This window comes from Zalophus californianus, chromosome 9 (genome assembly GCF_009762305.2).
Source record: "Zalophus californianus isolate mZalCal1 chromosome 9, mZalCal1.pri.v2, whole genome shotgun sequence".
In the NCBI taxonomy this organism is placed as follows: Eukaryota; Metazoa; Chordata; class Mammalia; order Carnivora; family Otariidae; genus Zalophus; species Zalophus californianus.
Window position 1 is genome coordinate 4523713 of NC_045603.1, and position 27761 is coordinate 4551473.

Sequence of the window (27761 nt, forward strand, 5' to 3'; positions counted from 1 at the left end):
CTCTAAGTCACAGACTTCCTCTGCCTTGGAAAACATCAACTTCACGTTGAAATGTCCCTGTAGGGCCCCATGAGCTCAGGGCAGTCCCTTCTCACTGCCTGGGCTGCTCTCACTCCCAGTGATCCTACAAAGTACGGTCTGTTTTGTGAGAGCACCACGCACCCCCATTCCTGCCAACCGCGGGACGACGGGGGGGTGCGGATGGGGCGCTGCTACCAAAGGGCCTTCTTGTCATCACCCCCCTCCCCTGCCCGGAGCCAGTGTTTCTCACCGACAAAATCACACCCAAGCAAATGAGGGCTGCTCAAATTGTCTGACAGATCAATCCTGTTGAAAGACATTTGCATTTTAATACGAGCATTAGCAGAACTGACCGCAGATGCCCCCGTTCATGACAGCAAGGAGGCACTCGATGCTCATCCTGAGCTGGTTCCACTTCTCCAGTCTCATATCCTCTCTTCCACATCATTTTCCATGCTTGTCTACCCTGTGTCTAACCAACTTTCAGATTCATTCATCCCTGATTGCACTCGGTAAACGTGTCTTTAAAAAACCAACAACTTAAACATTTGCTGTTTTTAAAAAATTTAAACACATTCAAGTAGTCATTTGACTTCCCAACTGATAACTCAGGATAAACGTTCTCATTAACTACATCACATCAAGCCCTGTCATAACTAAAGTTGAGCACACAAAGTTGAAGTTAAAATTTTATTTATGACCAGAGTAACAAGATTTTTCATGCTTCAAAAAGAAAAAGTCTTAAGCGGATCTCTGGCTTCTCTCTCATTCACAACACATCCCAACCTTGTGTTTTCTGTTCTTAACTTTCTACCTGGGGGAGCTCCAGCGCCTTTGATGGGGAGTGTCATGGGATTTGGCAAGAAACCACATCAAAAATAGCAGCCTCTGAAAGGGAAAGTGAGCAGGGTCCCCGCCAGGGTCACAGTCGGAGCAGCTCCCCGCGTGCGGCCTTCTGCCCCTGGCTGACCCTGAGCGCTCCCAGGCCGCAGGCCCTCTAGAGGCTCTGCCTGCCTCACTGCGTGCGAACCCCAAGGAGGCCGGAGCAAGAGACTTTTAAGACACGAACGGAAAGGTTGGACCTTACCCCACAGAATAAAAACTCGGAAAACGGAATTTACACTCTAACTAAAAGCTGCAATCTTGGGCTTGTGCTCCACTTGCCGTTTCTCAGCTGTTCGCCAGCGTGCGGACTCGGCCGGCACCGAGCTGCCGTCCGGGGCCCCTCCGCCGAGGTCAGGCCTGCCGTTCCGGGAGCTAAAGTCACTAAAATTAGGTAATTCCAAAGAAGGCCGCTGAGCTGGTCTTTTTCAAAACATCCCACTCTCGGCAGCAGATGCAGTGCCTCCAACGAGCACCGGCTCATGCTTTACTATTATTCAACAATGCAACAGACGCTTCTAAGTTTTTCTCCACGGTAACAGACGTTTCCACATAAAAATTATAAAATTTAAGTGTCTAGTTTTTTTTGTTTTTTTTTCTTCCCTCTTTGGCAACTACTGTTGCTTGGACAGTCCTCACCCTCCCCTTCTTATTAGAAAAACCACCCTGACAAAGGGGGCGTGTGGCGCGGGAGCCCGGAGCCCGGGACCCCTTCCCGCCGCCGTGGTCCCTGAGGTAGCTGGCCGCCGGCCGCACAGCGGCCCCCCGACGGCTGCGCCTCACCTCCCGAGCAGTCACGCCCCGCGGTGGGACTTGCACGCAGCCCCCGAGGCCGCACAGCCCCACGGCTCTTCAGGGTGCGGGAGGGGTCAGCGGGAGAGTTCCCCCGCAGAGTTCTCCGAACATTCCTCATCGTTTGGGTTATGGCACTGTGGTTACAGAAGGCTGGTTTTCAAGTTGCAGATTTTACTGGTTTTAAAGATTTCAAGACCCTCCAGCATCATCTGTTTCAACAACAAAAAGAAGGAATACGAAAATGTTAAAATTCAGCTTAAAGGAGGGTTTGCAGAGGATCTCTAGTTCAGGAACCGTCTAGGGCTCTTCTCCCACGCTAAACACTTTCAAAGTGCCCCCCTCCGGAAGCAGCCACCGCCGCCCAGAGACATGGCTCTGGGACTCGTACAACCGTCAGGAAATCTCGACGCACAGATGTGGCCCTTTTCCTTCCTGGAGGACCGGGAGCGGGCGGTGGCCACCTGACCGGGGGGGGGGGGGGGGGGGGGGGCACGTCACCACGTGGATGGCAGGAGCCCGCCGCAGGGCAGGGAGGACGGCAGCCGGCCACACTCCTCTGCGCTCTCCAGCCCCCGGGGACCCCGAGGGCTTCCCTGAGGACACATGCCTGCCCGGGCTGCTGGCATCCGGGGATCCCCTGGGGCCCCACTGCCCGGGGGCGGCCCTGAAGGGGGAGCCGCGCATACGCAGCCACAGCAACACCACGGGCCCTGCCTTCTTCACCATCACAAGTGACCAAGCGGCCCCAGACAGGGCGACAACAAGCGGTGGGAAAGGGACCGGTGGGAAAAACCACCTGTCCTGGAGCAAAACGATCAAAGCGCTCATTTCATTTTTTTCATTTTCATTTGCTTACAGATATCCCCACTAGCTGAATTCACACTCCAAATATTTGCCAAAGACCGGAAAGAACTGTATTCGAAACGCCAGGGAAACAGCATTCCCCCCCTACAGGGGTGTGTGTGCCGAAGGAGCTGCTGCAGAGGCGGCCCGGAGCCCTCCGGAAGGCCCCCTCCCGCCTCCCCCTGCCGCCAGGCCCACTCAGCGGCGACACTCTGCCCACGGCACGCGGCGTTGTCCTTGTCCTTCTCCAGCCGGGCGGGGGGCGGTGAGGGCGGTCTCCTCAACTGTTCCTTCCGACTCTGTTCCCTGCTCCTCGATTTCGTCCTGGTTGGACCTCCTGGATCGATTTCCGCCGTTTTTCTCATGCGTTCATGTTCATTTTCAGTCTTTATCTTTTCAAAAACTTCCTGGGACGTTCTCAAAATTATGTTGTAGCCTTTGGGTTAAATTTTTATTTTGAGAGCGTTACCGTTAATTTCTGGGAGCTCTTCTTTTCCGACTTACTCTCTTTCAGAGCATCTCCCCTCCCCCACCCCCCTGGCCATGACTGTGATCTCTCTTCAAATTTCTAGAGACACCAGGGGCTTCCCTGGGTATCTGACTCTACTCCACTCCTGAAAACACTGGGATTGAGGATGTTCAGATAACAGAGTTAACTTTTTATTACTTTAAATAAGAAAACATAAGCAAAATGCCCTTAAACACCTCTCTGATAACCCACTAAGACTATCTAGGGCTATGAAGCATGTCACATGTCAGGTCCCTGTTATTCAACATTTAAATGACGCCCTGGGGTGGGGGGTAATGTTTGAGCAGTGCTGGGACACTGCATTTTCCTTCTACATCATGAGGAACATGTGCTGTTGAAACAGTCTGTTGAGGGGCGCCTGGGTGGCTCAGTCGTTGGGCGTCTGCCTTCGGCTCAGGTCATGATCCCGGGGTCCTGGGATCGAGCCCCGCATCGGGCTCCCTGCTCGGCGGGAAGCCTGCTTCTCCCTCTCCCACTCCCCCTGCTTGTGTTCCCTCTCTCGCTGTCTCTCTGTCAAATAGATAAAGTCTTAAAAAAAAAAAAAAGAAACAGTCTGTTGAAGACACAGAGATCGCTGATGAAGACAGAGAACACTGAAAACTGAGCCAGGTATATAAAAAAGATTTCCACCTAAATATACCTTCATCAAATTTGAATGTGAGAAAAGAAAAAGAAGATCCTAAAAGCTTCCAGAAAGGAAAGCAACAGGTCACCTACAGGTCACAGAGACCTGAGCTGGCGACAGACCCTCTCCCAACAGGAAACCAGGACACGTAAGACAGCGGAGTCCCTCGGGGAAGTAGGAAGCACAACCCCACACTCCGACCGTGCGTGGAGAGTAAGGACCACGAGAAGACACCTACAGACACCCCGGGCCTTGGGGAGCCAGCCCGCCGCACACAGGGCTGTCACAGTCCCTCAGGGGCCTGGGCAGGAGAAAGAAGAGGCAGCAGCGGCCCAGGAGGGAGGGCAGCTTGGGCCTGGAGCGGAGCAGAAGGTCAGGGTCTCGGGAAAGGGGGGCAGGCGGTATGACTGAGAGAGTGCTACAGTAAAACACCGTGAAACGTTGATTTTTTGGACAAGGCAAACAGAAATCTAGAAATGCCTCAAAAAATAAAAGGCAATACCAGCAACTCCAACATGCAACAAGCAAAAAACGCATTTGCCTTTGATACTGAGAACATCCTGCAAACGACTCCGGGCCCGTTAACTCGGCACACGAGTCGGTGAACCAGGAAAAAACATCTGCGCTGTTTTAATAAAGTAAGTGCTCTTGTTTCCAATTTTGAGACAACCGACAGGCAGACCGGGGGGCTCGCTGCGGCCCGGTCCGTGACCACGCATCCAGCACTGCCCGCAGAGAAGCGGCTCGGAGGGGGGAGTTGGCTGAGGGGGCGCGGCAGGCAGGGGCCGGTGCAGACTCAGGAGTCCCACCCGCGCCCTGGGCCCCGGAGGGAGGCCGGGCTGGGTGAGCGGCACCAGATCCCCTCCCGGAGGCCACAGGCCTGACCCACTTAGATCATCGGTTTCCGAACATCTCAGTCCGTGACGGAGGGAACAAGAAACAGGATTTGAAGTGTTTTTTTCTGGAGACTGAGAGGACGTAAGTCGGGACAGCGGGCAGCCCTGAGTGCCCACCGGCACTGCTCGGGGAACTGGCCGTGATTGAGTGGCAGGTGCGCTCCATGAAACCGGGTGACCCGGCGGGCGTGCTGCTGGCCTGGTGCGCGACCCCCAGCACCGAGACACACTCCCAGCCGAGGCCGCGCCCGCCACCCCGCCAGCCCCCTGACCACGCGGGGGGCCCCGCTGCGCAGAAAGCACCGTACCCGCGTCCGACCGGCGGGGCCGTTTGGAGACTTCCATTCCATTCTCCTCCAGCTTCCTCTTGGCGCAGTCCTGACACGCATTCCCTGAAAGAGGAAAACCTTTACTTACAAGCTGATCTCTTCCAGAATCCACCCTTCAAGGACCCGTTTATAAATCTGACTGTACTGAGGCGCCGGCCCGCGACCCATGCCAGACGCCACAGGGGACGCTTTGTCCCAAAGAGAAGGTGGATGTGGGAGGCACGTGTAAGTGACAGCGTGACTCTAATAAAGGTGTCCCTCCGCAGGGCAAGGAGGCAGAGATGGAAAGCGGAGCGCAACACTTGCGGGGTCCCTACACCGAAGGCCGAGCACCGGGCCCTCTCCCCCTGCCCCGCACCCTGCCTGACCGAAGCAGACGGCCTGGGCCGAGGTCCCGAGGCCACCGACAGGAGGACACCGCCGTGACCGAGCGCAGTCCTAGCTCGTGATTCGTTGACAGCCAGAGCTGAGCCTAGCGACAAGAACCTTCACCTTGCCAACCAGCAGCACGCAGAAAAATTTTATACAAAAGCTCAGAACCTTTGCAATGAACATTTTGGAAGGGGATGGGACGAAGCTACTACACCACAGACCCCATGGGAAAATACGAATCGAATCTCGTTCGGATTGCCCTGCAACTCTTGCTTGTGGGACGGGAAATCATTTTCAGGTGCCAGCACACGAGCCATGTTCACGCTGCGCCTCCCCGCCGGAGGGACACATTTTTAATCCCTCCACTGTCGCAGGGACCATCCCGAGGCCCCGCTGGTCCCCATTTCTGGTGGGGCCGGGTTACAACAGGCTAGGTATTTACTGCGAGAAACACTTTCACGATTCTACAGTGGCAGGAAGATAATGGAACGTGTAGGCAAAAACCAGGCTGGTAAAAATCAAGATCTGCTTTACCCAACAGTGTGGTGCTGTCCACTCGGTCAGCATCTGGAGAAGAAAGGAAAACAGTCAGCAAAACCGAGACTTCGCAGGCTCTTCGTCCTCAAGCCGGAGGAGGGGACGGCGCCCAGGTCTGCTCAGAGAGGCAGGGCGACAGTGACCAAGAACCTGGATGCCAGCTCGGGCATGCCGGGGCGGGGGGGGGGGGGGGGGCGGGCCACAGGCCAGCGAGCGCCCCCCCTCCAACCAGTGTCAGCGTGAGGACCGGGAGGTCAGCGCGTGGCGCAGCTGGGCCAGCCTGGCACACAGGGAGAAAGGGCACCCGCCGTCACAGTCATGGCTGTCAGTGCTGCGACAGCACCTCTCCAGTCAGGAGAGGTCCTTCACGAACGTAAGGACAATGTCCTTAAGGACCCAGTCACGGATTATAAGTCCAGAAGATCTTTCGGCCCCGACAGCTTGTCAGATCCACTCAGCTGCCAGGGTCTGGGAACGCGGCCTCCGCGGGGCCAGGAAGGCACCCAGGGGCCCGCGCTCATGCGGGTGTCCATGAGGTCCTGGTCCTCCAGGGAGCCGTGCGTGCAGTGGCAGGAGAGGCCGTGGGTAGGGGCAGGATGGGGAGCGCCTCTGCCCCGCTCCAGAGCCAGGCCCGGGGGCCTGTCTGGGACACACCGGATTCCAGTCCCAGCTCCAAAATCTCTGGGAACTACCTGGGCAAGTGATTGACCTCTCTGAGCTCGTCTCACCACCTGTCAACTCACCTGTTCGTGGCCATGGATACTGGGACTGACAATGAAGGTCTCAAGGAGGGGAAACTCAGAGCGGAGTGTGGCCCAGCGAGCGTCCGGCCCGGCTCCTTCTCTGCCTCAGAAATGGACTAGTGCCCTGACTCTACTCTCCTCCGTGGAGATGCAACTTGAGCCGGTCCACAGGCTAACCCCTGGCAATTCTGACTAGGACTAGTGGAGACAGACGACGCTACTGGACCGTGTGCATCCAGTTACCCGTGATCTTGGCACCCTCTAGTCTTCGAGGTCACAGCGGGCACATGCAGTGGCTACGTGGCCGACCCAGTTCCCCTGTCCGGTGCAGCAGGGCTCGGTTCTTGTTGTAATTAAATCCAGCCAGTCCAGGGGCGCCTGGGTGGCTCAGTCGTTAAGTGTCTGCCTTCGGCTCAGGTCATGATCCCAAGGTCCTGGGATCGAGCCCCGCATCGGGCTCCCTGCTCGGCGGGAAGCCTGCTTCTCCCTCTCCCACTCCCCCTGTTTGTGTTCCCTCTCTCACTGTCTCTCTGTCAAAAAATAAATAAAATCTTAAAAATAAATAAATAAATAAATAAATCCAGCCAGTCCAGACCTTTCCAAGTCTGCCGTCATCCATGTTTTATGACCCCAAACTTAAAGCCATTAACTGCCCTATGTCAGGATGACCAATTTAAAACCTGCTCCATTATCTTGGTCATTCCTGGCAGTTCCCCAAAAGCTGGGCCCAGGAGAATTACTTAAAAAGGTGCGTTGCACGCAGCAGAACAGGGTAAAGATGTTATGTGCAAAAAGATGTAAGTCTTCGTGAGACCATCTGTGCCTCTGCAGTTTTAACTTGTAAAACGCAGCGAGGGCATGAGGGCGCATGAGGACTCTGCACTTTCCCAGCTTCGGTGCCTCCCCTGCAGACACTGGCAGGGCGCTGGATCCTGGCTAAGGTAATCGGATGCACGGCGAGTCATCTGAAATGGGAATAAACTCGGACTGCCGTCGGCACAGCTTTAAGCACTCACGTCCTGTGAACAGAGGTCACCATCACACCAACTACCCCGGCTTTCTATCTGGCACACACACCTTTTTAAGATCACCGGAGGGCTCGGGAACTTAGTGGTACGGAAGTTACATCTCCGTTTTATTTTACAGCGTGTAAACTGTATCTCAAAACAAAAAGGAAAAACCGGAAAGAACTCAATCATTCTCGTACCTGGAAAGGTCGAGAAAGAAAACCCCTACCTGGACTGCGCTGCCTGCAGATCTGAGTGGCAAGGTCCTGCACGTAGCCAGGAAAGTGGTCAAAACAGTCCCCATAGGACACGACTTTAATCCCATGCAAAAGCATGTCTGCTTGGTGCTTAAAGAAATGGTCTTCATTCTCCTTGAGCACGACCATGTAGTGCTCCAGCTCCACCTTGTTGGGCACCGAGTACAGGAAGAGGGCCTGGAAGATCTGGTCACGAAGGGTCTCTCCACAGCCCACAAACAGGAAGGACTTGGTGCGGTACAAGTTCTGGAGGACTTCCTATGGAAAAACCAATGAAGAGCCTGGAACACTCATCCTAAAGACAGCGAGATCCTTGGCCCGACCGCCAGCTATAGGTTACACCTTTAGAAGGTGGCTCAGTGACAGGCCCTTCCCACCAGCCACGCCGGGGACAGAGTGAGAGAGGCAGCGCGCCCTCCAGACGTGCTGTTCACGTCAGCCCAGCGCCGCAGGCGAGCAAACAGAGGGCCACGCTGCGCGGACATCCCTGCTCGGTGCTCATGGGAGCCCCTTCCTCTCCCAGGTGGGAAAACGGGTGCAGATCCCAGTCAGGTCCGGTGTAGATGTGCCTCCAAGTGAGGAGAGCCTAATGCCCACCCCACCCAGCCAGCCGGCCACCCATCCTGTGGTGCAGCCCCTCAACTCAGATCTTCTGGGGCTATGTATAATTTTAAATTCTTAAAACACGAAATAAGGACCTTCCATTTGTTTCTGTTCAGAATCGTGCACATGGAACACTCGGGAACTGGTGTGTCTCCACGGATCACAGGCGGGAGCCGGGGGGCTGCTGTCAGGAGAACAGGGTTTTCGGGAGTGAGGGCAGAAGAGCTCAGTGACCCAAGGGAGCCGGGCAAAGGGGGTGGCAAAGATTCAGGGGGCCACTCAGGCACGCAGCAGAGAGTCACCGCTTCAGACATCCAACACCTTAGCGAGAGGGCCCGTGTCCACCCAGGCCTCTCTCAGCCCCCAACGGCGTCCAGTCACCCGCCGGGCCACAGGTGCGCCCCAGGCCGGGATCAGCACAAGGACCAGAGCGCCGGACCCAAGCTGACCAGGGACTCAGTGAAGATACCGGGGTTTCTAAATGCGGTAATAAAAGACTTTACAAAAAGCTGAAAAGCAGCTTTTCCACTCTTGGTCTTCTCCAGGATATCAAAAAAGCTTCCCAGAGAATGAAGCTGTAAAATGAGGTTTTGAAAACGAGAGAGACTGCCACGCAGAGAAAGGAGGTGCCTGAAGCCGTGCGCACACGCAGGCGGCGGCAGGAGCTCCCCGAGCGAGTGCGCACGGTCGGTGCAGGGCCCCGCAGGCCGCCCGGGGCAGTCGGACTCAGCGCGTGAGCACGGGGCATCCGGCCGAGGCGCCAGCGCCTGGAGAGCCAGCTGCGAACAGGGCCAGCTGTGTGCACCGCAGGGCGGGTGGGCCTAGAGGCCAGGAGACCGCCCGGACGGCCACCAAGTACCTAGTGGCCACCACGTCCCAAGGGACACAACCAATGCCTAATGAAGGCGGGCCGTACCATTACTTCTGGGTCCTGTGTGACATCTTTATACCCCGACGGGTCCAGGACCAGCCCGCAGGGGTCTGTGTACAAGCCGTGAATATGAAGAACGCCGTACTTGATGTGCCCTCTCGCCCACTGAAGGACCTGTCAAAATCAAGCCAAGACAAAGGGGAAAACCGCGTGTTACTTAAAACAGAAGAGGAAACTGGGTGCGTGGTCTTTCCAACCGACCTCGGAGAGAACAGGGAGCTGCCTCGCTTCACAATGCTACCTGCAGAGCCCAAGCGCCAGCGGGCTACCGGTGCTGGTGCTCCGGTGGGGCCGGAGAGCACGGCGGCACGGACAGACGGCCGTGCGGACACCACCTCTGGCCCCCGACACCCAACACACCGTCGGGACTGGTGACTTTAGGGGACTGAGACGACCCCTTCTGAGGGGCACACTGTGCTTTATCGTCTGCTGTGTGTGTGTTGTGCTTACACCCAGAAAAAAGAGATACGGAAAAAAAAATAAATAACCTATCAAATAGCTCTACACCGATTTCAAGCTCTAGAACAAAAGTCCTTAAAAAGAGGCATATGCCGCATGCTGCAGTTTGTCCTCGTGGTACGACCCAGACAGATGAGCCGGCCAGCACCTCCGCCACGAGCCCCTGACAGCCTATTTCCAGAGATGCTCTTCCCAACAGCAAGCAGGCCTCAAAGAAGGGACCGGTCTCAGGGGTAGAGAGCAGGTGTCCCCTCACGTGTCACTAACAGCTCAGGAGAGGGTGTGACTTGCGGGCTGTCCCACAAGCACGTGGCCATCCGCCAGACTTCTGCCCAGCTCTGCAGCGGGGAAGAGCCGCGGAAGAGAAGCTCGGGGGCTGCGCCCGCCGCAGCCGCACTCTTACTCGGGGCCTCTAGGGGGCGCCATCTCTAGGCCTTGGGGTCCTGCGAGGAGGGTGGGAGACCACCCTCAGGGCAGAGCCGAGAAGTGGGGGAGGGGAGGGGTGCCCGGTATTAGTAAGGACATAAAATCTTGAAGCAAATAGCAAAGGACACAGGTCACAAAAGAAATACAGTCAATACCATGAAATCATGATCAACCTTAACAAGGAGAGAAACAAAAATGTAAAAATGTTCACCAATTTTCACCTCAACGGGGGAAATGTGTTTTGTTTTCTGGTGACACCATGCGTTCGCAAGCCATGGGAAGGGGATACTCTCCCCTGTGGCTCATGAAGTTTTAAACTGGCTACTATCTTTCTGGAAAGCAATCTGGTAACATATCATCTGTCTAAAACACTCGGGCCCTTGGACCCCAGAACTCTTCTAGGAATTTACCCTAAAGAAGTAAACAGAAGGACAGGGAAGCATAAGGATTTTCACCATGGTGTTACTTATTATCAAGGAAATATGCTAACGATAACAGAGGAAGACTAACAATGATACTTTGGTTTGATGATGACACTGCCATTTACAAACATGCTTTTTTTTTTTTAAAGATTTTATTTATTTATCCGACAGAGAAAGACACAGCGAGAGAGGGAACACAAGCAGGGGGAGCGGGAGAGGGAGAAGCAGGCCTCCCGCGGAGCAGGGAGCCCGACGCGGGGCTCGATCCCAGGACCCTGGGATCATGACCTGAGCCGAAGGCAGACACTTAACGACTGAGCCGCCCAGGCGCCCCTACAAACATGCTTTTAAACACAGCTTAATGACAGCAGAATGCTCAAAGTATAACATTAAGGAAGAAAATCAAGATAAAAACGCTACACGTGGCATATGGCACAATCCCGACTTGCGAACGAGGGGACGGGCCCACCCAAGCTTCGCGGCACTAGGACCAGGGGCGATTTTGCTATCGGGACTCTTCTTGCCCCTAGCCGCCCCCACCCCGCACGCACACCTCGGGCCTGTGAGGGGTCCACGCACACGAGAAGCCCGCGGGACGGAATGCACAACGAAGACAAGGGTGGGCGGTGAGCAAAGTCCGGAGTCGGGAAGGGCTCAGGGTCACTAACTTGCTAGAAAATGAAAGCTCAGTCCGCCTCCCAAGCAGCGCAGACACCGCCCACCCCCCCCCACCCCGCCAGCCCCCCGCCAGCCCCCCGCCAGCCCCCCCCCTCCCCCGCCAGCCCCCCGCCAGCCCCCCGCCAGCCCCCCGCCAGCCCTTTGCCTTCTCCCTCCCGGCTGCCTCCTCCCGCCTCCCGCCCGCAGCCCGCACCTTCGTCTTATCCTTCAGGTCCAGAGACTCCATGGGCTTGCTCTGCTGCTGCCCGAAGAGCTCCAGCAGGTTGTCGTAGTTGGTGGTCAGCACCATGGTGCCCCTCTCCATCAGGCTGAGGATGGACTGCAGCACCAGCGGGTTCTGGATGTGCTGCTCCAGGTTGTCGAAAATCTCCATCAGGCAGTCCTGGAAGAAGTTGGGCTTGGTGTCACCCGTACGCTACAAAGAAGTGGAACAGAAGTTACTAAAAACACCCTCTTCTCTGCAAGTACCGAGCACCTAAGCAGCAATGTTCTGGTGCTGGTTTAGAAGAAAGGAAACCCTGACTCGTCGAGTTAATGAAACCCTGGGGGAGGGAGACAGACCGTGGACAAACCGTAAGTGATACGTCGGCAGCGGCCAATGCTACGGGAAACAAAGCCGGGTGCTGCTGCGGGCGCAGGCTGGGTGGGCCGAAGGGCACCAGGGAGGGCCTCTGGTAGGGGGCGTCTGAGCAGAGAACTGAGGAAATGAGGGGCCTCTGAGAGCGCGTCCCAAGCAGAGGAAAGAGCAAGTGCAAAGGCACCGAGGGAGCAACAGCACGGGTGGGTCCAAGGGTGAGCAAGGGGCCCCGGTCGCAGGAGAGGAGTGTGGGTAAGGTCAGCAGGTGAGGCGATCCGCAACCAGATCGTGTGAGGCTCTGAAGACCACAGGGAAGGCTTCAGATCCCCCCCCCGCCGCCCCCCCCGCGCTGCAGAGGTCCGGGTGTAGAGGACATCTCCAGTTAGGGGAAAACCAGCATGGTCTCTACTGCTGAGAGATTCGGCCTCTGGACGGAGCAGCTGAGCTGCTTCAGGCGAGTGGCGGGGACCAAAGCCTGGCTGGGCCGGGCTCCCGAGGACAGGTAAGCATCGGGCAGCAGCAAATGCACACACCTGTCGGGGGGCCCTGCTGTGAGGGGGGGAGTGGGCTGGAGGCTGGCTCGCGGGGTCAGGCGGTTTCCCGCGCCCCAGGAAGCCCGAGCCTCCCCAGCCACCCCGCCAGCGCCAGCTGAGAGGTGGACGGAGCCAGGACTGTGCACTGACACCAAGCACCTCGGCCCGCCCTCAGGACTGTCCGTCAGAGGTCACTCCGTCCCCGTGGAGGTCGCAGGCCACAAGAGCCTCGTGTGAGCACTCCGGGCTCTCCGCCCTCCCTGACACTCTCGAGTCCCTCCCCAGTCCTGGAAACCCTTCCCTCGTTCCCAGTGGGCCCATCAGCAGGAAAGCCCCACACCTTCCTCTTCTTGTATGAGGCGCCGGAAACCGGCCCTCGCCACCCCCGAGGCCCTCACGCCCGCCGGGCCTGGGAGGGCACGGGCGGATGGGGCCCGCCGCCGAGTGTCCCCAGCGGTACTCCTGGCACAGCGCCTGCCGGCCTCCCCATCCCCTGAGACGGCTGCTGTGCATCGTGGCCTCCCCCACAGACCTTGTCCCACCTTGGCCACCCAGCCTCCGGTCACATCCCACGCCTATCACTCCCAAGAGCGGGGCCCTTCCAGAACTTCTGGCCCAGGCTCCCACCATCTGAGCCTGCAGCACCCCGGCTCCCAGGGCTGCCCCAACCCCGTCAAGGCCAGCACACCACCAGCTCGGCGGCCCCGAACCCCGGGGGTCTCGAGCCCCGCCAGCCCCACTTCTCCCACTCAGCAGCCGACACCCCACAATCTGTCACCGCGACCACCTCGCCGCCCTTCCCGCACTTTGCTGGATTTCCTGGCAACTCGGATACAGCGCCGCCCAGCCCGCCCCGTGCTCCGCCTGCTCAGCGTGGTGCAGGGGGACCCCAGAGTCCTGACTGGCCTTGCTTTAACTCCCGCTTAGCAAGTCCTATGTGAATGGGAGCTCTAACTGGGTTAAACAAGCGCCAGCCTCGCTGGCCTCTCTCTGAATGAAGCACCTCACCTGAACGTGCCCCCCCACCTGCCCCTGGCGCTGCCCAGCACCCCCACCCTTCTGTCCACGGACCCGGCCCCTCCTCCCAAGACAGGGCTCAGCAACCCTGTCCATAAAAGGATCAGAGAGCCACTGTTTGAGGCTCTGTGGGCCTCAGGCTCCGTCACAACTACTCGACCCTGCACCCCAGCACGAAAGCAGCCACAGACAACATGCAAATGACCCGTGCGGCTGTGTACCAGTAACTGGATTTACAAAACGGGCGGCGGGCCAGGCTTGGCGGGGCTGTAACCGGCCAGCCCTGCCCTAGATCCCAGTTGCCCCGTATTAATAGAACACCCCCACGTGGGAGAGCTGCCGGGCTGAAAACCCTTCCCAGGCTCTGGGAAGCTGGGTACAGCCACGTGGTCGATGTGGCTCCCTCATCAGGCCCTGGAGGGGAGGAGGCAGGAGCTCCCCTCCGTGTCCCCCTCGCTGGATAGGCACACCATCATGGCAGGAGCCAGGGGGGAGGCTACCTCACAACACGAGGCGGAGGCCATGCCATGAAGACAGCAGAGCAGCAAGACAGGGCCCAGGCCTCCAACACTGGCCACCCACCTGCTCTCCCGCGGCTGCCAGCCAGATGCTTACGTGGGAAACAGAAACGTGATCACGTGGAAGCCAATAGTGGGGGTGTCTTTACGGCCGCTAAACTCTCCCAGGCTCCCTGATGACTGTGCAGACTCCTTTCCTTTCCATGCTTTCTGTGAAGCGTCTCCAACACCTTCCCCCACTACCCACCCCCCCGAACTCTCAGAGGATTGCTGTGCTTTAACAAATCTAGAAGTAGCGAGCAGAAACCCGCCACGAGCCTCTACCACGTCATGTGGCTTCCCGGCGGCTGACCTGGCCAAGCAGCTGCCCGAGGCGAACCCCCACTCCTGCACCAGCGCCCGACTTGAGGGCATCCCTTGGTGACGGTCTCCTGTACGTCCTCTCTACTAGATCACTTCCACCTGCAGACAAGCAGCTCTAACTTCTCCCATCCTCAACAGTTTGCAGGAACCACCTGTCATCTGAAGATCCGTGGATGGCCTGCTTACACCCAAAACACACTTCGAGGACACCCCTCCACTAACGGAGTATGAAATCCTGCAGCACGGCGACATCGCAGATGCCCCCGCACGGGTTCAGGCCCCGGCTAGGCTAGCAGGGGCTGCTTCAGGAACCGCCCCCCCCCCCCGACACCCCGGTGCGCCTGGCATCACCGCTGCTGAGACAGGTGCTATTCTAACGGACTTGAAACTTCCGGCTCATCAGCCTCCCTGTGCCGAGAGCTGCGCACAACAGAGGCTCATGGAAGCGTGTGTGTTAGAGCCACAGGTTCACCGACTCAGTCGAGAACCATGTTACCCCAGGGAACCTGGAAGCGACTGTCTGGAAAAGACTTACAGGGGACATCTTCCGGATCAGATCGTGCGCGACCACCAGCAGGTCCCGGTCCTTCGTCACCTTCCGGCGGAACTCCGCCACGTCCCCCGGGTGAAGGACCTCCAGCTGCTCAGCGGCCTCGATGACCGCCTCGATGCAGCCCCTCCACGAGCAGAGAGCGGGGATCCCCGGGGCCACGGCGGCGCTGACGCCCGTCCCGATGACCAGCAGCAGCTCCTGCGGCTGCTTCCGGATGAGGCTTTTCAGAAACTTTCTACTTAACACAACGGAAGGAGAGAACAGAAGTCAACACGTAAAGTATCGCAGCCACAAGGCAAAACAGTGCCTAGGAATATCTGTGAAGTGTGAGGTCAGACATGGCCACACGCCCTTCCCCTACCGCACACCACCGGACGATAAAGCCTGTGCACTATTCTCTTCTGTGTATTATTTTACACGTTCTATCCTCGTTCCATTAAGGACCTGGGGACAGTTGTGTCTTACTCATCTTGAGGCCCCCATGGTGTTAAGCACCCATTTAAGTGATATATATGGGAACAAAAAGCTATCAATTTTAATTCCTTTGAAGCTGCCAAGAGCCTGTAAATACCAAGCATGATGACAAAATGATCCCTGCTTGCAGTGACAAGAAAATTCCTGGCCAAAGCTGGTTTTCTGCCTCTTACACACCCGAGCCCCTCCCAAGCTAACACCTCCTGTGATCTAGCAACACTTTTAACAAGAACCAACCGTGGTCCACGGAGGGTCAGAGAGTGCTCGCCAGTGACTCCTGGCATGCCTCGTCTCAGACTTGACTCTGGGACCACATGTTGCTTGGAGACCAGGTTACTGTCACCTCTTTGGGCAAAGAGAAAACTGCCTTCTGGAACATTTCTCACGCTGAAGCAAAGGGTGGCTGCACGACCCCCGAGCTTCCCTCCTGACACAAGGTCCTCATTCCATGCTCACCTCTACAGGTGCTAAATAAATATAAGTAACACCGAAGGAGACGTATGACAGAGGCCATCTACCTGTGTGACGGTGTAGCTGACTTTATTTACCTGGATTTTTGTTCACTTCTGTTTGTTGTCTTTTCCACTGGATCCATCTGTAAATCCTAAAGAGAAAAATTAGTCAGAAGTGACTTCCATTTCCCAGATAAAAGTTCTTTTATTATATATATTATATATATGAAGAGAGTTCAAGCTGCAATTAAAATCAAAGGTCCTGGATCTTTATTTAAATTAGAATACCTAAAAAATGTCATAGACAAAACACAGACTTCGTAAGCCACTGGTCCCTCCAACCAGGCCAGGCCAAGCCTCAGAGGCAGATTCTCCACAGCTCTGCACTGGACAGAAAAGGAACAAAAGGGAACTCGCATCCCACCTGGACGGTGCAGGGGGTGCAGTGGTGGGTGTCCCTTGCCGCCCCCTTCATGACCCTACTGCTCCAGAAGGGCTTCCAGTGGGCACGAACACAAATGACTTATCACAGAAGGAGGAAGGGAAGGTGGGCGAACAGAGTGAAGCCAGGAAGCGGTTCCTCAGGGGTGTCTATGTGCCCCGTGGGGTGCGGTATCCTAGCGCAGACGGAGCCCGGCCCCACCCAGCAAGTCTTCCGGGGCACAAGCCCCTTGGCCATGCTCAAATCCAGTCCAAAGAAAGAGTATAAGTAAAAGGTCAATTCTTAGTTTATGTAAAACAAGAATCTTAAACCAGCTAGGTCTCTATTGCCAAACTATCTCCATATTCTACAAATTTTGCAGAATCACTTTCCTCCAATTCCAGAATATTTACTGTAGACAAGGAAATATACAGAAAAATCAAGCTGAAAAAGCCCATAACCCTACTACCAAATGAGCAAGAACTGCTAGGAACATTTGCACATGGCCTCTAGATGGTTTACATTTTTCCCAACATTTGAGTCCAAAGGTCCAGCCCACTTTTTTCCATGCGTTATAATAAAAGCATTTTCCTGACAACCATCTTTGTGCACAAAGATTTTTCTCTATTTTGGAATTTTTTTTTTAGGAGAGATTTCTGAGAATTGCTGAGTTAAAGAATATAGTACAATATTTCAGCACATACTGGCAAACTACCTTTCAGAAAAATGGTCAGCAGAATATGGGGGTGCCCTGCCTGAAAACCACCTTTCTACATGTGCAGTCTTGTTTTTTTTAATCTCAGTTAGAATCAGGTCACCAAAAATAATTTCCTAGGGTAGGCAAACAAGGCTTAATCACCTTATGGCTTCATTAGATTTTAGAGCTAAATGGGTTCCTAAGAGTGTCCCCTGACAATGTACACACAACTGTGTGGACGCCTGGATGCCTCTTCCCACCCTGCCCTCCCCGCCCCATCCGGTCCCATCCGGTCCAGTCCCGCCCCACCCCTGCCCGGGGGTGGTGGTGGGGGGGGGGTTGTTCAGAGCTTCCATTAAACTCCCAATGGTGTCTGTGACCTTTCCCCAAATGTTAAGAAATCTCAGTCCACAGGCAAGAAAAATGCTGCTTCCAGATGCCTGTCATCTGTCCAAAGGGAAAGCCTGGCAAAGTTAGGGCTGGTCCTCCGCCTTCACTCCATCCTCCTTCCCGATACAAAGTTACTACAAGAGCCATCAGGGTCAAATCTTTTTTTAACCTACTAGATATCTTCTACGGAAAATAACAAATATTGGGGCTTTCCACTACATTAAGAAACCCTGGATGCCAGCCCTGAGATTTCAATGGCTGACCTAACTATTCACCAATCCTCGGTTTTAACAAGCATAAAATACAAATTCTCGCTAACCAAGTTCTGAAAGCTCGAGAATCTCTCCTATGAAAGGTGTTCTGGAAGCTCAGTTCGCTGAGTCAAACAGCTCAGGCTCTGACATGCCAATGGGGCAGCTTTCTTAACCTCCCACTTCAGGACAGAACTTGAAACTCATTCCTACTCAATCCTATCGGACAAGTGAGTATGAGATGCTTATCAGCTGACTAATCTAACTGCCTCCCACCCCTGCCCCCCAAAATCATGCACATCCCTTTGAATAGTTACTCCTGGGAAGGGGCCTTTTATCTCAGCCTCCTCTGCACAGCATTGTATTTTTTAAACAGTCACTGGTCAACCAAAGACTTAAGAAATGGCCCAAACAGCTTCCGTGGTAAAGACCTTTAAAAACCTACCTGTAGTTCTTTCAATTCTTGTGCAACTTTGTGCTCGTGGAGTCCTATGCAGGACTATCGTACAAACTGGAAACGTAAATACTGCATTTGCACATCTGCAAAAGGGTATGAACAATTCAAACTTCTGTGGGCTAGACTTAACTCCAAAATTATGTGATCCCACAGTTTTCCAAAAGAACTTATCCCCATAAGCACTGAACACTTACAGAACAGATCCCAGCTCGCCCTCCCGTGCCGTCTGCTGCTGGCTTAAATGCTCAAACCTCTTTGTCTGCCTGAGCTTGATGAAGGTCAGGAGCTGGCTCCTCAGACGGCACTTAAAAAACAGAATCCCAGGCTCCTACCTCAACAGGCAGATGCACCTCTAGACTTCCACACCACTGTGCACCTTTAAGAATCAAAGTCAACAACAGGGAAGTCCCCAGTGATAGGAAGTCTCCGCACACACAGTGGGATGAGCCGCACGGCTGCCCATATTTAGACATCCACAGCTCATTCTTAAGACTGCATGCTAGAGACACGACCTCACTTCCTGTTCTTCCGGCAGAGTTCACATCAGAGCCAAATCTCACCAGAATCTAGAAAGTACCCCCAAATCGCTCCTTCTTCTGAAACCAAGGGCCAAGGAGATTTCCAAAGCAACTAGTACCAGATGCAGGACGGGCGGCAAGCCTCTGCCAGTCGGCTCCCATACTCAACACTGCTTTGCTAAGCCAATCAGCTTTGCTACGAACGAAGGCAACAACAAAAGCCTTCAGAGACCTTTTAGAAGCTGCATCTTTTGGTTTCCTTGGTGACCGTGCCGTCACCACAGTTCGCAGGCCCAAAGCCAAGTCTTCATAGCAACCCTTTTTTTTTTTTTTCCCAAGGACTTATCAGCATTTTCTGAAAGCAAACTCAGCCCCACACAGATCTGTAGAAGCAGTTTCTGTCCTTTTCATCTAAAGCCATGAATAAAAGTCCTCACAGGATGTTTCTGCTTCAAACCTGAGATCATGAGCATATTATGAACTAGCTTCAGAGTAGCCAGAGACTGCCTTATTCTTTGAACCCCCAACATCCAGCACGAAAGAAACGTTCATCACCCTGAGTCCAACGCAAAAGAGAATCAACTATGAACACGGCCCTTGTTATTTACAGCCAGTAACACAAAGTCCCCCCCCAACTCCCTAACCCCACTGTATCAGACCGCTCCTGACCTTCCCCTACCATCCTGCCTCCTGCTCATCACGCCTGTGCACAGTCCTGTGCTTTGACTCTGGGGCCAGCAGTCTTGGAACTCGGGCCTGGGGAAGCATGGTCCCGCCTCCCGGGAGGGTGAATGGCCTCCAGGGGAGGGCTGAGGCACACCGTCAAGACACCCCAGCACCCGTCCCCCCAACACGTCAGGAGCTGCCTGGGGCTATTCGGTGCCAGTCCAGCAGCCAGGTCACAACTCCAGGAGATCCCAGGGAGGCCTGCCGAAGACCCGCGGAACCAGGCCCAGATGCTGATCCACAGAAGTGACCTCCGGAGCGCTCACTACCCTGCTGTCCGCTGCCAACAAGAGCCCAGGGACGGGAAAGGATGATGACAAAAGTGTCAAGAGAAGAGAAAAGGAATGAACAGCTCGACGAGGGCTCCAAACCACAGTTTTGAGGGGGGCGGAGAAAACGTTTGTCCAGAATAGTCTTTATTATTAAATTAGCATAACAAAAAAGTTAAATTGAAACGAACTGCTTTCTATTACAAACTACACTTTCACTTTTACAAGCACAAACCACAATTTCGAATCTGTGGGGTCCTCAAAAGTATCCTTAGGAAAACCTCTTCATTTTTTTCTCTAAATGGGTTTTATGCAGCGAGATGGGAGCTCTTGAGTTGTGTAACACCTGGTTACTGGGGAAGAGGGCTGAACTTAGATGTATACGCAAAATACACTCCTCTCACACAGCCGGGGAGGGGATGCTGCAAATATCTGCTGAAGTTTCCAGATGTTAGCTTTTACTTCACCTGTAGTCGATCCCCAGAGTGATGGAATGAGATGCTCCCAGAACATGTGGGAAAAGTCTGACACGGGTCACTGTGTGCGACTGTAAGTAACCATGCTTTCCCAGGCACGCCCTTGTAGAACATACTAGCAAGACTACCACCTGCTACTGTTACACAGTAACCCACGCTGAGAAATGATGTAACGATGTGCTGCTCACAGAAGTCAGGAGACTGGGGGAGCGGCGGGGGGACGGGTTAGAGGCACACTGCATGCTTGAAAATCTGCGTCTCACTTTTGACTCCCCAAAAACTGAACTACTAATAGCAAGAGCCACAAGGGATCACTTTTTACTGAGACACAAAATTTACGGAGAGATGAACCGTTCGCGGCGAGATCAGCACACAAGCCATTTCAGGCAGATCGGGCAGTCCTCGAACTCCCCACATGCGCAACAGGCGTTAGCCACAAAATACGGACAGCCGGACAGGGTTATTCCAGTCAATTTTATGCAGTTACGTTTTCATACTTCATCTCTACGTTTGCTTACATTTTCTCTCCACTGAGAATGAAGTCATGTACCGTCTATAAATTTTGATGAGTTTTAACTTTTTTATAACAGATTTGTGTAGACTTCATGGTAGTAAATGATAAAACAGACTAGTACCTACAAATATCTTACACATTCATGACATACCTAACTTTTTCTGAATGTTTTAGTTCAAAGTTATGCAGCTTGTCTGGTTTTTTTTTTTTTTTTTTTTTCCAAACTGTCGCAAATCTCAAAATAAACGTCCAACAGATTTACTGAAAACAGTCTGTGTGTAAGTGGACCCACACAGTTCAAACCCGTGTTGTTCAAGGGTCGACTGTTACTAGTATTAAGTGTAATCCATGGAACCAGTGTGGTTCCTAAGGACTGGGATGTCCTACAAGGAGGCCAAAATCCAGCCGTTGTACCCTCGCTCCACCAAGGCGGGCCTGGAGCCCTGGGAAGCATAAAGCAGCCTTTCCCGGTGCGGCTCCCCCCTGCAGCACCCTCCGGCGGCTCCCAAAGCTCCTGACACCGACACTGCTGGTCAACTCTGTCCCCTCCTTTTACTCCGATGGGGTTCCCACAAATGGCCTTTTTCTTTTTTTTTTTTTTTTAAGATTTTATTTCTTTATTTGACAGAGAGAGACACAGCGAGAGAGGGAGCACAAGCAGGGGGAGTGGCAGAGGGAGAGGCAGGCTCCACACCGAGTGGGGAGCCCGATGCGGGGCTCGATCCCAGGACCCCGGGACCACGACCCGAGCCGAAGGCAGACGCCCAACGACCGAGCCGCCCAGACGCCCCAAACTGCCTTTTTCATAGCAACCTGGCCCCCCATGTGGACTCGAGGGTGGGGGGGCACAGCAGCAGAAATCACGGGGTAACCAGAGTAGGCTTCCAAGGACATCTGACAGCCGTACTTCCAATCCCATATGAATCATCTCGGAGTGATAAAGGTACTTCTGGCGAGTTTGATTAGCATGACTAGGTCCACCTGATCTGGAAACAAGGTGCAAATGGACAACAATCAAGCTTCCAGAACTGCAAAAGAGAGGTTTAGCCCAGAGACCACAACGGAGGCAGCACTGGGGCCACCAAGGGGGAAACACCACCCCTTCCCCAGCAGGGACACCTTTCTGAACCTGTTTCCAAATGTGTCAGCTGTCTGTGAAAACTTCAGGCGAGTCCACCATCCCAAAGATTCTTAATCAGCTGTAAAATGTTTACCGCTATAAACTACTGGCGCAGCGGCGGACCACCCTCAACATCTGGGGGCTTCCAGCTCGACCACATACTCATTTAGCCACAGTTCTGCTTAGACTTCCTCCCAGCCGTTACTAACAAGGCATCTTTGGGACGATCGGTTTTTCTTCAATTTACAGAAAACACAAAACCTTAATTTGAACACATGACAACTGACCAATCACTTTTTAAATGCAGTCAAAATAAGCTACCACAGGGGGAAAAAAATGCTTATTTTTAACAGTTATAACGTATTCATTTGTTTCTTGAAACCAGTGCCTCCAGAGTTGCTTGGGCATATATCCCAAAGGAAGAAAACAACAAAACCTACCACTCATAGGAAATGTCCAAGTCACAGTTTGGTTACAATGGCAACATGAGTTACTGGCATTTCCTGTACCCTTACTCGATTCAGGGGAAAGTACTTGGCTCTTGACATGCATTATCTCACGTAATCCTGTTAAGAACCCTGCGAAGCAGTCCTTACCATTGCCCCTCATCTGTCGAGGCCGACAGCAAACCCAGAGGCCAGTCACCAATGGTAAATACAGTCCTGTGCGCTTTCTCCTGACCTGAGTGCAGCTCAGAACGGCAAACAAATATACCTGACATTTTACCAGCAACCGCGCCAACCACCAGTGTTCTCTGTTTCACAGCGTGTCCATCAGATGAGACACGTCGAATTAACTCAAATAGACACGTTACTTAGTGAGAAGCCAATAATGGTGAGACACACCACCACAAAGGCCAAAGGCAGGCTGACCCACCAGCGTTTAGCCATCCCAAGAAAAATAAGAGGTGTTCTAGAAAGTAAACCTCTAATGAGATGTTAACATTACAGAATCCTAGAGCTGGAGGGATCCAAATGGTTATGGGATGCCAGATGCCCTAATTTTAGAGCAGTGAAAAACGGAGACTCTGGGAGGTAGTGACTTAGTCCCGGCCCCCCGAGGAGTTAGGGACAAGCTAGAAACTCGCTCCGGGCTCAGGGCCCCTAACCTTGCACCAACCTGGGTACTACCTGCTCCCCTGTGAGTCCAAAACTTCCTCTAAAGCACTCATTGCAACTAAGGCACCTCTTTTTACCACCAAATCTTCACAAATAAGCATGGCGTTTAGCAGTTTCACCGGCTCCCTTACACGGCTCATTTTCCAGAAATGCTAAGAACAGCAGCTGCCGTGAGGAAGTCTAAGAGGCTGCAGGCAAAACCACCAGCTCCCAACAGTTTTCTGTTTGGTCTAGGCCGGCTCAACACCGCACGGTCCATGCTGACTTCAGCGGGGACAGACCAGACGCGCAGGGCTGGGCAGGAACCAATGCCACCTCTCAAAAGGATTTCACTCTCCCAGCAAGGAGAGGCTCTAGGCTCTAGCAGCGTCTCTAGGAAAGAGCCCAGACTTCGTAGTTCAAACAACCAGGCGCTGGTTGTACTACTTAACACAGGGGTAGGTAACTTACTCTGGGTCTCTCTTTACCTGTAAAAAAAGGAATCCTATCTCAAGTCTCCTAGGGTTGCTGGAAACATTAAAAGGGTAACATTTAAAAGAACACAGCCTAAAACAGGATGCTTCCCACTACACCCTGTATGTGACTGGCTGTCCTTCCTGGATTTAATTAAAATTAAATAAATCTACAAATTCAGTTCTTCAGTCCCACCAGCCTTATTTTAAGTGCCTGATAGCCTCATGAGACCAGTGCCTCGGAGAACACAGATCCAGAATGTTTTCACCACCACACAAAATCCCATGCCCTCGGCCACTGCCTACATCCTCACGACTTGTGTGGACTACGGAGAACCACCCTGCTGCCAGCCCCACACGGTCTCCGGAGGGACATTTCTGACAGGACGCATCTGAACTTGCCTCCCCCTCAGGGCCCCTAAGTCCAGCCTCCAACCTCTATCCTGTTTCTTCTCTTCCTGCCCCCTTCACGCTGCCCCCCGTGCCACGTGCGCATCTCCTGCGTGGCTGTGGGGCTCACGGTGACACACAGACAAGCAGTTACCCTGATGAAGCCCTCGGGACCACCCACCCTTTGGGCAAAAGGACACAACCTCTCCCACAGGGACTAGTAAGTTCCAAAGTCAATTTCCAGGCAGCAGAGTGTAGGCTCCGACAGGAAAGGGCTGAACAGCAGTCTCCGGGGTCTAGACTCGAGAAGCACAGCCATGCTTGAGGAAGCCACAGTCACCCCTGCCACCACCCCGGTCCGGGACCCTCTATCTCTCAGCCAGCTTCCAGACAAGAGCCGCCCCCCTCCGCTGCCACAACCAGCGACTGTTCATAAACACAAAACCCATTTCCCTCCCCTCCGTAGGCCCCGACTCCGTGCCTGCATCCTGACCCCCCTCACCCACCCCCTTCTTTGCCACTCCGCGTCCCAAACCCTGCACTCTGCCAAACTTCCGGATTTCCCCATTCTGGCCTCCCTGGAATCTCCCTCAGTCCTCCCCACAGACCAACTCCTACCTTGCTTCAGCCCTGAGCTGCATCACCATTTCCTCAGGAGACAGGAGAAGCAGTCATTCAAGAAAGGACCAAGGGCATGAGCCTCAGGGAACAACGGATTCACCCCACTTAGGATTCCCTCTAATACTACCCTGAGGACCTTTTCAATTAACGAAGCAATACATCTCCAGCTGTCCCCCAGGATGGTTTTCTGCTCCAGCCACACTTGTTTCCAAAATCTGCAATGCTTTGTGGCAATACCTCTCTACACACACACACACACACCCCGCCCCCCTCCCTGGAATGACTGTGGCAAACACACACACACACACACACACACACACACACACACACACACACACACACCCCACCCCCCTCCCTGGAATGACTGTGGCAAACGTTTCAACCTCAACCTTCAAGATCAGCGCACCTGTTACCCGTCAGCTTTCCCCCCCCTTCCAAAGCCCTCCAGAACACCGCTTCCCGGGAACTGGGCTCCCACCCCAGCTGGGCTCCAGGCCACTACTCGGTTATTCTCACCTTGTGACAATCACCTACTTGCTTAACCATCCCCAGTCCATCCCACCCTCATGGGGCCCCAAGAGCAAGAACTCTGTCATCTCCAGCTCCAGTGCCAATTCCTGGAAACCACCGGGCGTTCAAAAAAAAAAAAAAAAAAAGCTCCACGAATGAAAAAATTAAGCCAAGGAGACAAGCTCAAAGCCTGATTTGCCCTAACTCCCTCCAGGAGCTCAGATCGGTTCTCTAGACTCCTGCGAGGCCACTGGAGTCTCACCAAAAAGCATTAAAAGTTAAACACTGTCCCTGCTCCAGCCTCAATGCAACAGTAAACACAAATGAAAACGTGGGGGCCGAGATCACACCACCTGCTCGGTTACAAAGGGTCATCAGGTGACCTATTAGATGCCCCTACTTCTTTTATAGGAATTTTCACACCCCAGGGAAGACTGTCACAGACGCCCCTCGGGGGTCCTGGAACTCAGGTTTGAGAAACCCAGCCTGGAGATGAGCCGAACGGGGACTGGACGCTCAGAGCAGGTGGTAGAGAGAGGCAGGGGGGAGCCCCGGGGTGGGGACGGCGGCCCCGGGCTCTGGGAGGTGGCCGGGGGGCGAGGGCACCGGGGGCCTGCGCACCCGGACGGCTGACCCGGGGCGGGCTCGAGGGGGGTCCCCGGGCAATCTCAGGAGGCCCTCAGGGGGTCCGGGCGTCTAGGGGAAATCCTGAAGGGTTTCGGGGTTCCGGAGTCCTGGAAGTGGCAGGGGCAGAGGTGGCCAGGGACTGCGACAGGGTCTCGGGGGCTGGGGCACCCCGGGGAAGGCGGGGAGGGGTCACCGGGACCGAAGGGGCTCTGGGCCCGGACCCCCGGGCCTCCCCGCCCGGCCCCCCTCACCTACGGGGCCAGCTCCCGCCGCCGCCGCCGCCCTCCCGCTCAGCGGTCCACCTCGCCTCCGGGTCTCGGGGCGGCCGCGCGCTCCCCGCGCTGGGCGGGGCGGGCGGAGGGCTGCCAGCGGGCGGAGGGCTGCGCGCGCAGCCGGGGCGGGAACCGGGGCCGGAACCGGAGCGGGAGCGGACGCCGCGTCGCCCTCAGCCGGCGCGCTCCCGGTGGCCGGCCGCGGCGCCGCCGCAAAGTCTTCCCCCGCACGCCCGCCGTCGCCGCGCGGAGGTTCCGCCCCGAAACCAACGGCCCCGCGGAGGCCAAGGCCCCGCCCCCCCGGCCGCCGGCCTCGCCCCCGGCAGTCCCGCCCCCTCGGGCTCTCCGGCGCAGACGCGGTGGAGGGCGCGCGGAGAACTCGCGCCTTTGAACCCGCCGGGCTGCGCGTCCTCGCTTCTCGCGTCTGCAAAATGGGCGCAGGCGCACTTTGCAGGCACGCGGCGAGCGTTTCCGTGAGGCCGGAAGCGCCGCTCGGCTGCCGCGCGTTGCGCGGCGTTTGTGCGCGGCTTCAGCTCACCCGCCCCGGGCTGCGCTCCGCGCCCCAAACGCGCGTTGCTGGCCAGAGTCCTGTCCACCCGGAGTGGCCGGTCCTCTGCCCAGCCCCGCGCTCTGCTTTTTCAGAGCCCTTCGAACTCAGAAGCTACGCACGCTTGTTATGTTCTCTCTCCCTGCCCTCCACGGGCGTCCCTGGGTCCCCAGAAGCTCGCACGGAGGCGGCGCTTGGGGCCCAGGTGTTGGTGAATGCCTGAGGGCCCTCCCCGTGCGCTCCCCTCATCCAGAAATGCGCTTCCCCAGAGGCTGAGGGTGGCACCGGCTGGGGTTCGGTCCCCGAGGCCCATGTGGCCTGTCCCCTCTGTGCCCCAGGGTCTGCGTCCGTGAGACGTGGGTGCTGGGGCGAACTCAAGGTCATGCGTGCATGGACTTGGCACAGGAGCACGCAGTCCTATTACTCGGGCGGCCACCTCCTCCTTTTGTCTGCCCCTGGAAGTCAGCTTCCCTGAATAAGACCCGATTGGATCAAAAAACACTTCCTCTGCGCAGCCTTCCCAGATCCGCCCTCCCTGCCCTGCCCGGGCCAGCCGGAGTTAGTGATTATTTCTTCTCTCCTCAGCATTATTTTTAAAGTTCTAAAGTTGATTGTTAACATCCCCCAGCCCACCCGGGAAGCGTCTGCGGTTCAGCCTGTGAACGTCCGGGGGCCCAAGACACTGCGGGGGACCCTGGCTTGGGAGTAAACAAGGCAGAGGTGGGCTCCCTGTGTGGTGCGGGGCACTCACATGAGCACTTGGTCCGTGCGCCTTCAATCAGCCCTCGGAGCCTCCCTGTGTGGAAAGCGCCATCGTGATTATTGCAAGAGACACGCAGCTTCTCTCAAGTTGTGGGAAATTACTGAGAGGTGGTGCCACCTGGCTGCCTTGAGCGTTCTCGGGGTAGATAAGGGGCTGGCACGGTGCTGGCGTCCTGGCGTGCGTGTCACATGGTGTAGTCGTCTGTCCTAGCCTCCTCCCAGTTGCCATGAGCATGCCCTAGTGTGTGTTGAACAAAGGAGTAAAATGTGTGTGCGTGAAACAACGAGGCTCAGCATCCCGAGCCCAGGGACCAACTGGAAGTTGGCAGGGGCAGAGGTGGCCCTGTATTTCTGTACCGATGGTGCTCTCGTGGGCACACGACAGGGGCTGCCCGGTGAAACGCTGGAGTGCTAGGAACGGACCTGCTTTTGTGTGCCTGTATTCCTTACTGTTTACTGAGCACTTACTAGGTGCCACGTTCTAAACCCTTCCTACACATCTTCATACAGTCACCATACGCAGTAGGTATTATTCCCCTTTAACAGACGGAAAAACAGAGGACTGAGAGTACCCAGGGCCAAGCTGCAAAGTGGGTATCTGCTTGGTACGGCTGCCAGGGGCTACCTGGCTACAGAGGGAGCTTGGCACTGTCAGGAGAGAAGGCACAGGTCACCGACAGGGTCCCCAGGAGGGGGGACAGAAAAGACAGCAGAAACCAGCCAAAGTCCTTCCATCCTGGAAACGAAGTTGTTGCTTTATTGTGTGGGAAGACCCACATCA

General features: G+C 55.2%; 1 protein-coding gene across 14 annotated transcripts; it reads right to left on the reverse strand.

Moving 5' to 3' along the window:
- Window positions 1-697: 697 nt before the first annotated feature.
- FAM118A (family with sequence similarity 118 member A) lies at window positions 698-27111 on the reverse strand. Of its 14 annotated transcripts, none has more exons than XM_027594067.2 (10): window positions 18253-18607; window positions 18047-18141; window positions 15939-15994; window positions 14899-15154; window positions 11549-11737; window positions 9356-9484; window positions 7809-8094; window positions 5827-5859; window positions 4900-4983; window positions 2204-2977 (listed from the first exon to the last, which is right to left on the reverse strand). In XM_027594067.2, the coding sequence occupies exons 3-10, from the start codon at window positions 15983-15985 to the stop codon at window positions 2523-2525; spliced, it is 1479 nt and encodes a 492-aa protein (XP_027449868.2). In that variant the 5' UTR covers window positions 15986-15994; window positions 18047-18141; window positions 18253-18607; the 3' UTR covers window positions 2204-2522. The 14 variants fall into 14 exon arrangements, with proteins under 14 accessions (XP_027449869.1, XP_027449868.2, XP_027449856.2 ...); XM_027594055.2 differs by lacking the exon at window positions 18253-18607 and adding an exon at window positions 25651-25725 and having other exon boundaries at window positions 2208-2977; window positions 11549-11770; XM_027594057.2 differs by lacking the exon at window positions 18253-18607 and adding an exon at window positions 25655-25715 and having other exon boundaries at window positions 2208-2977; window positions 11549-11770.
- Window positions 27112-27761: the final 650 nt, after the last annotated feature.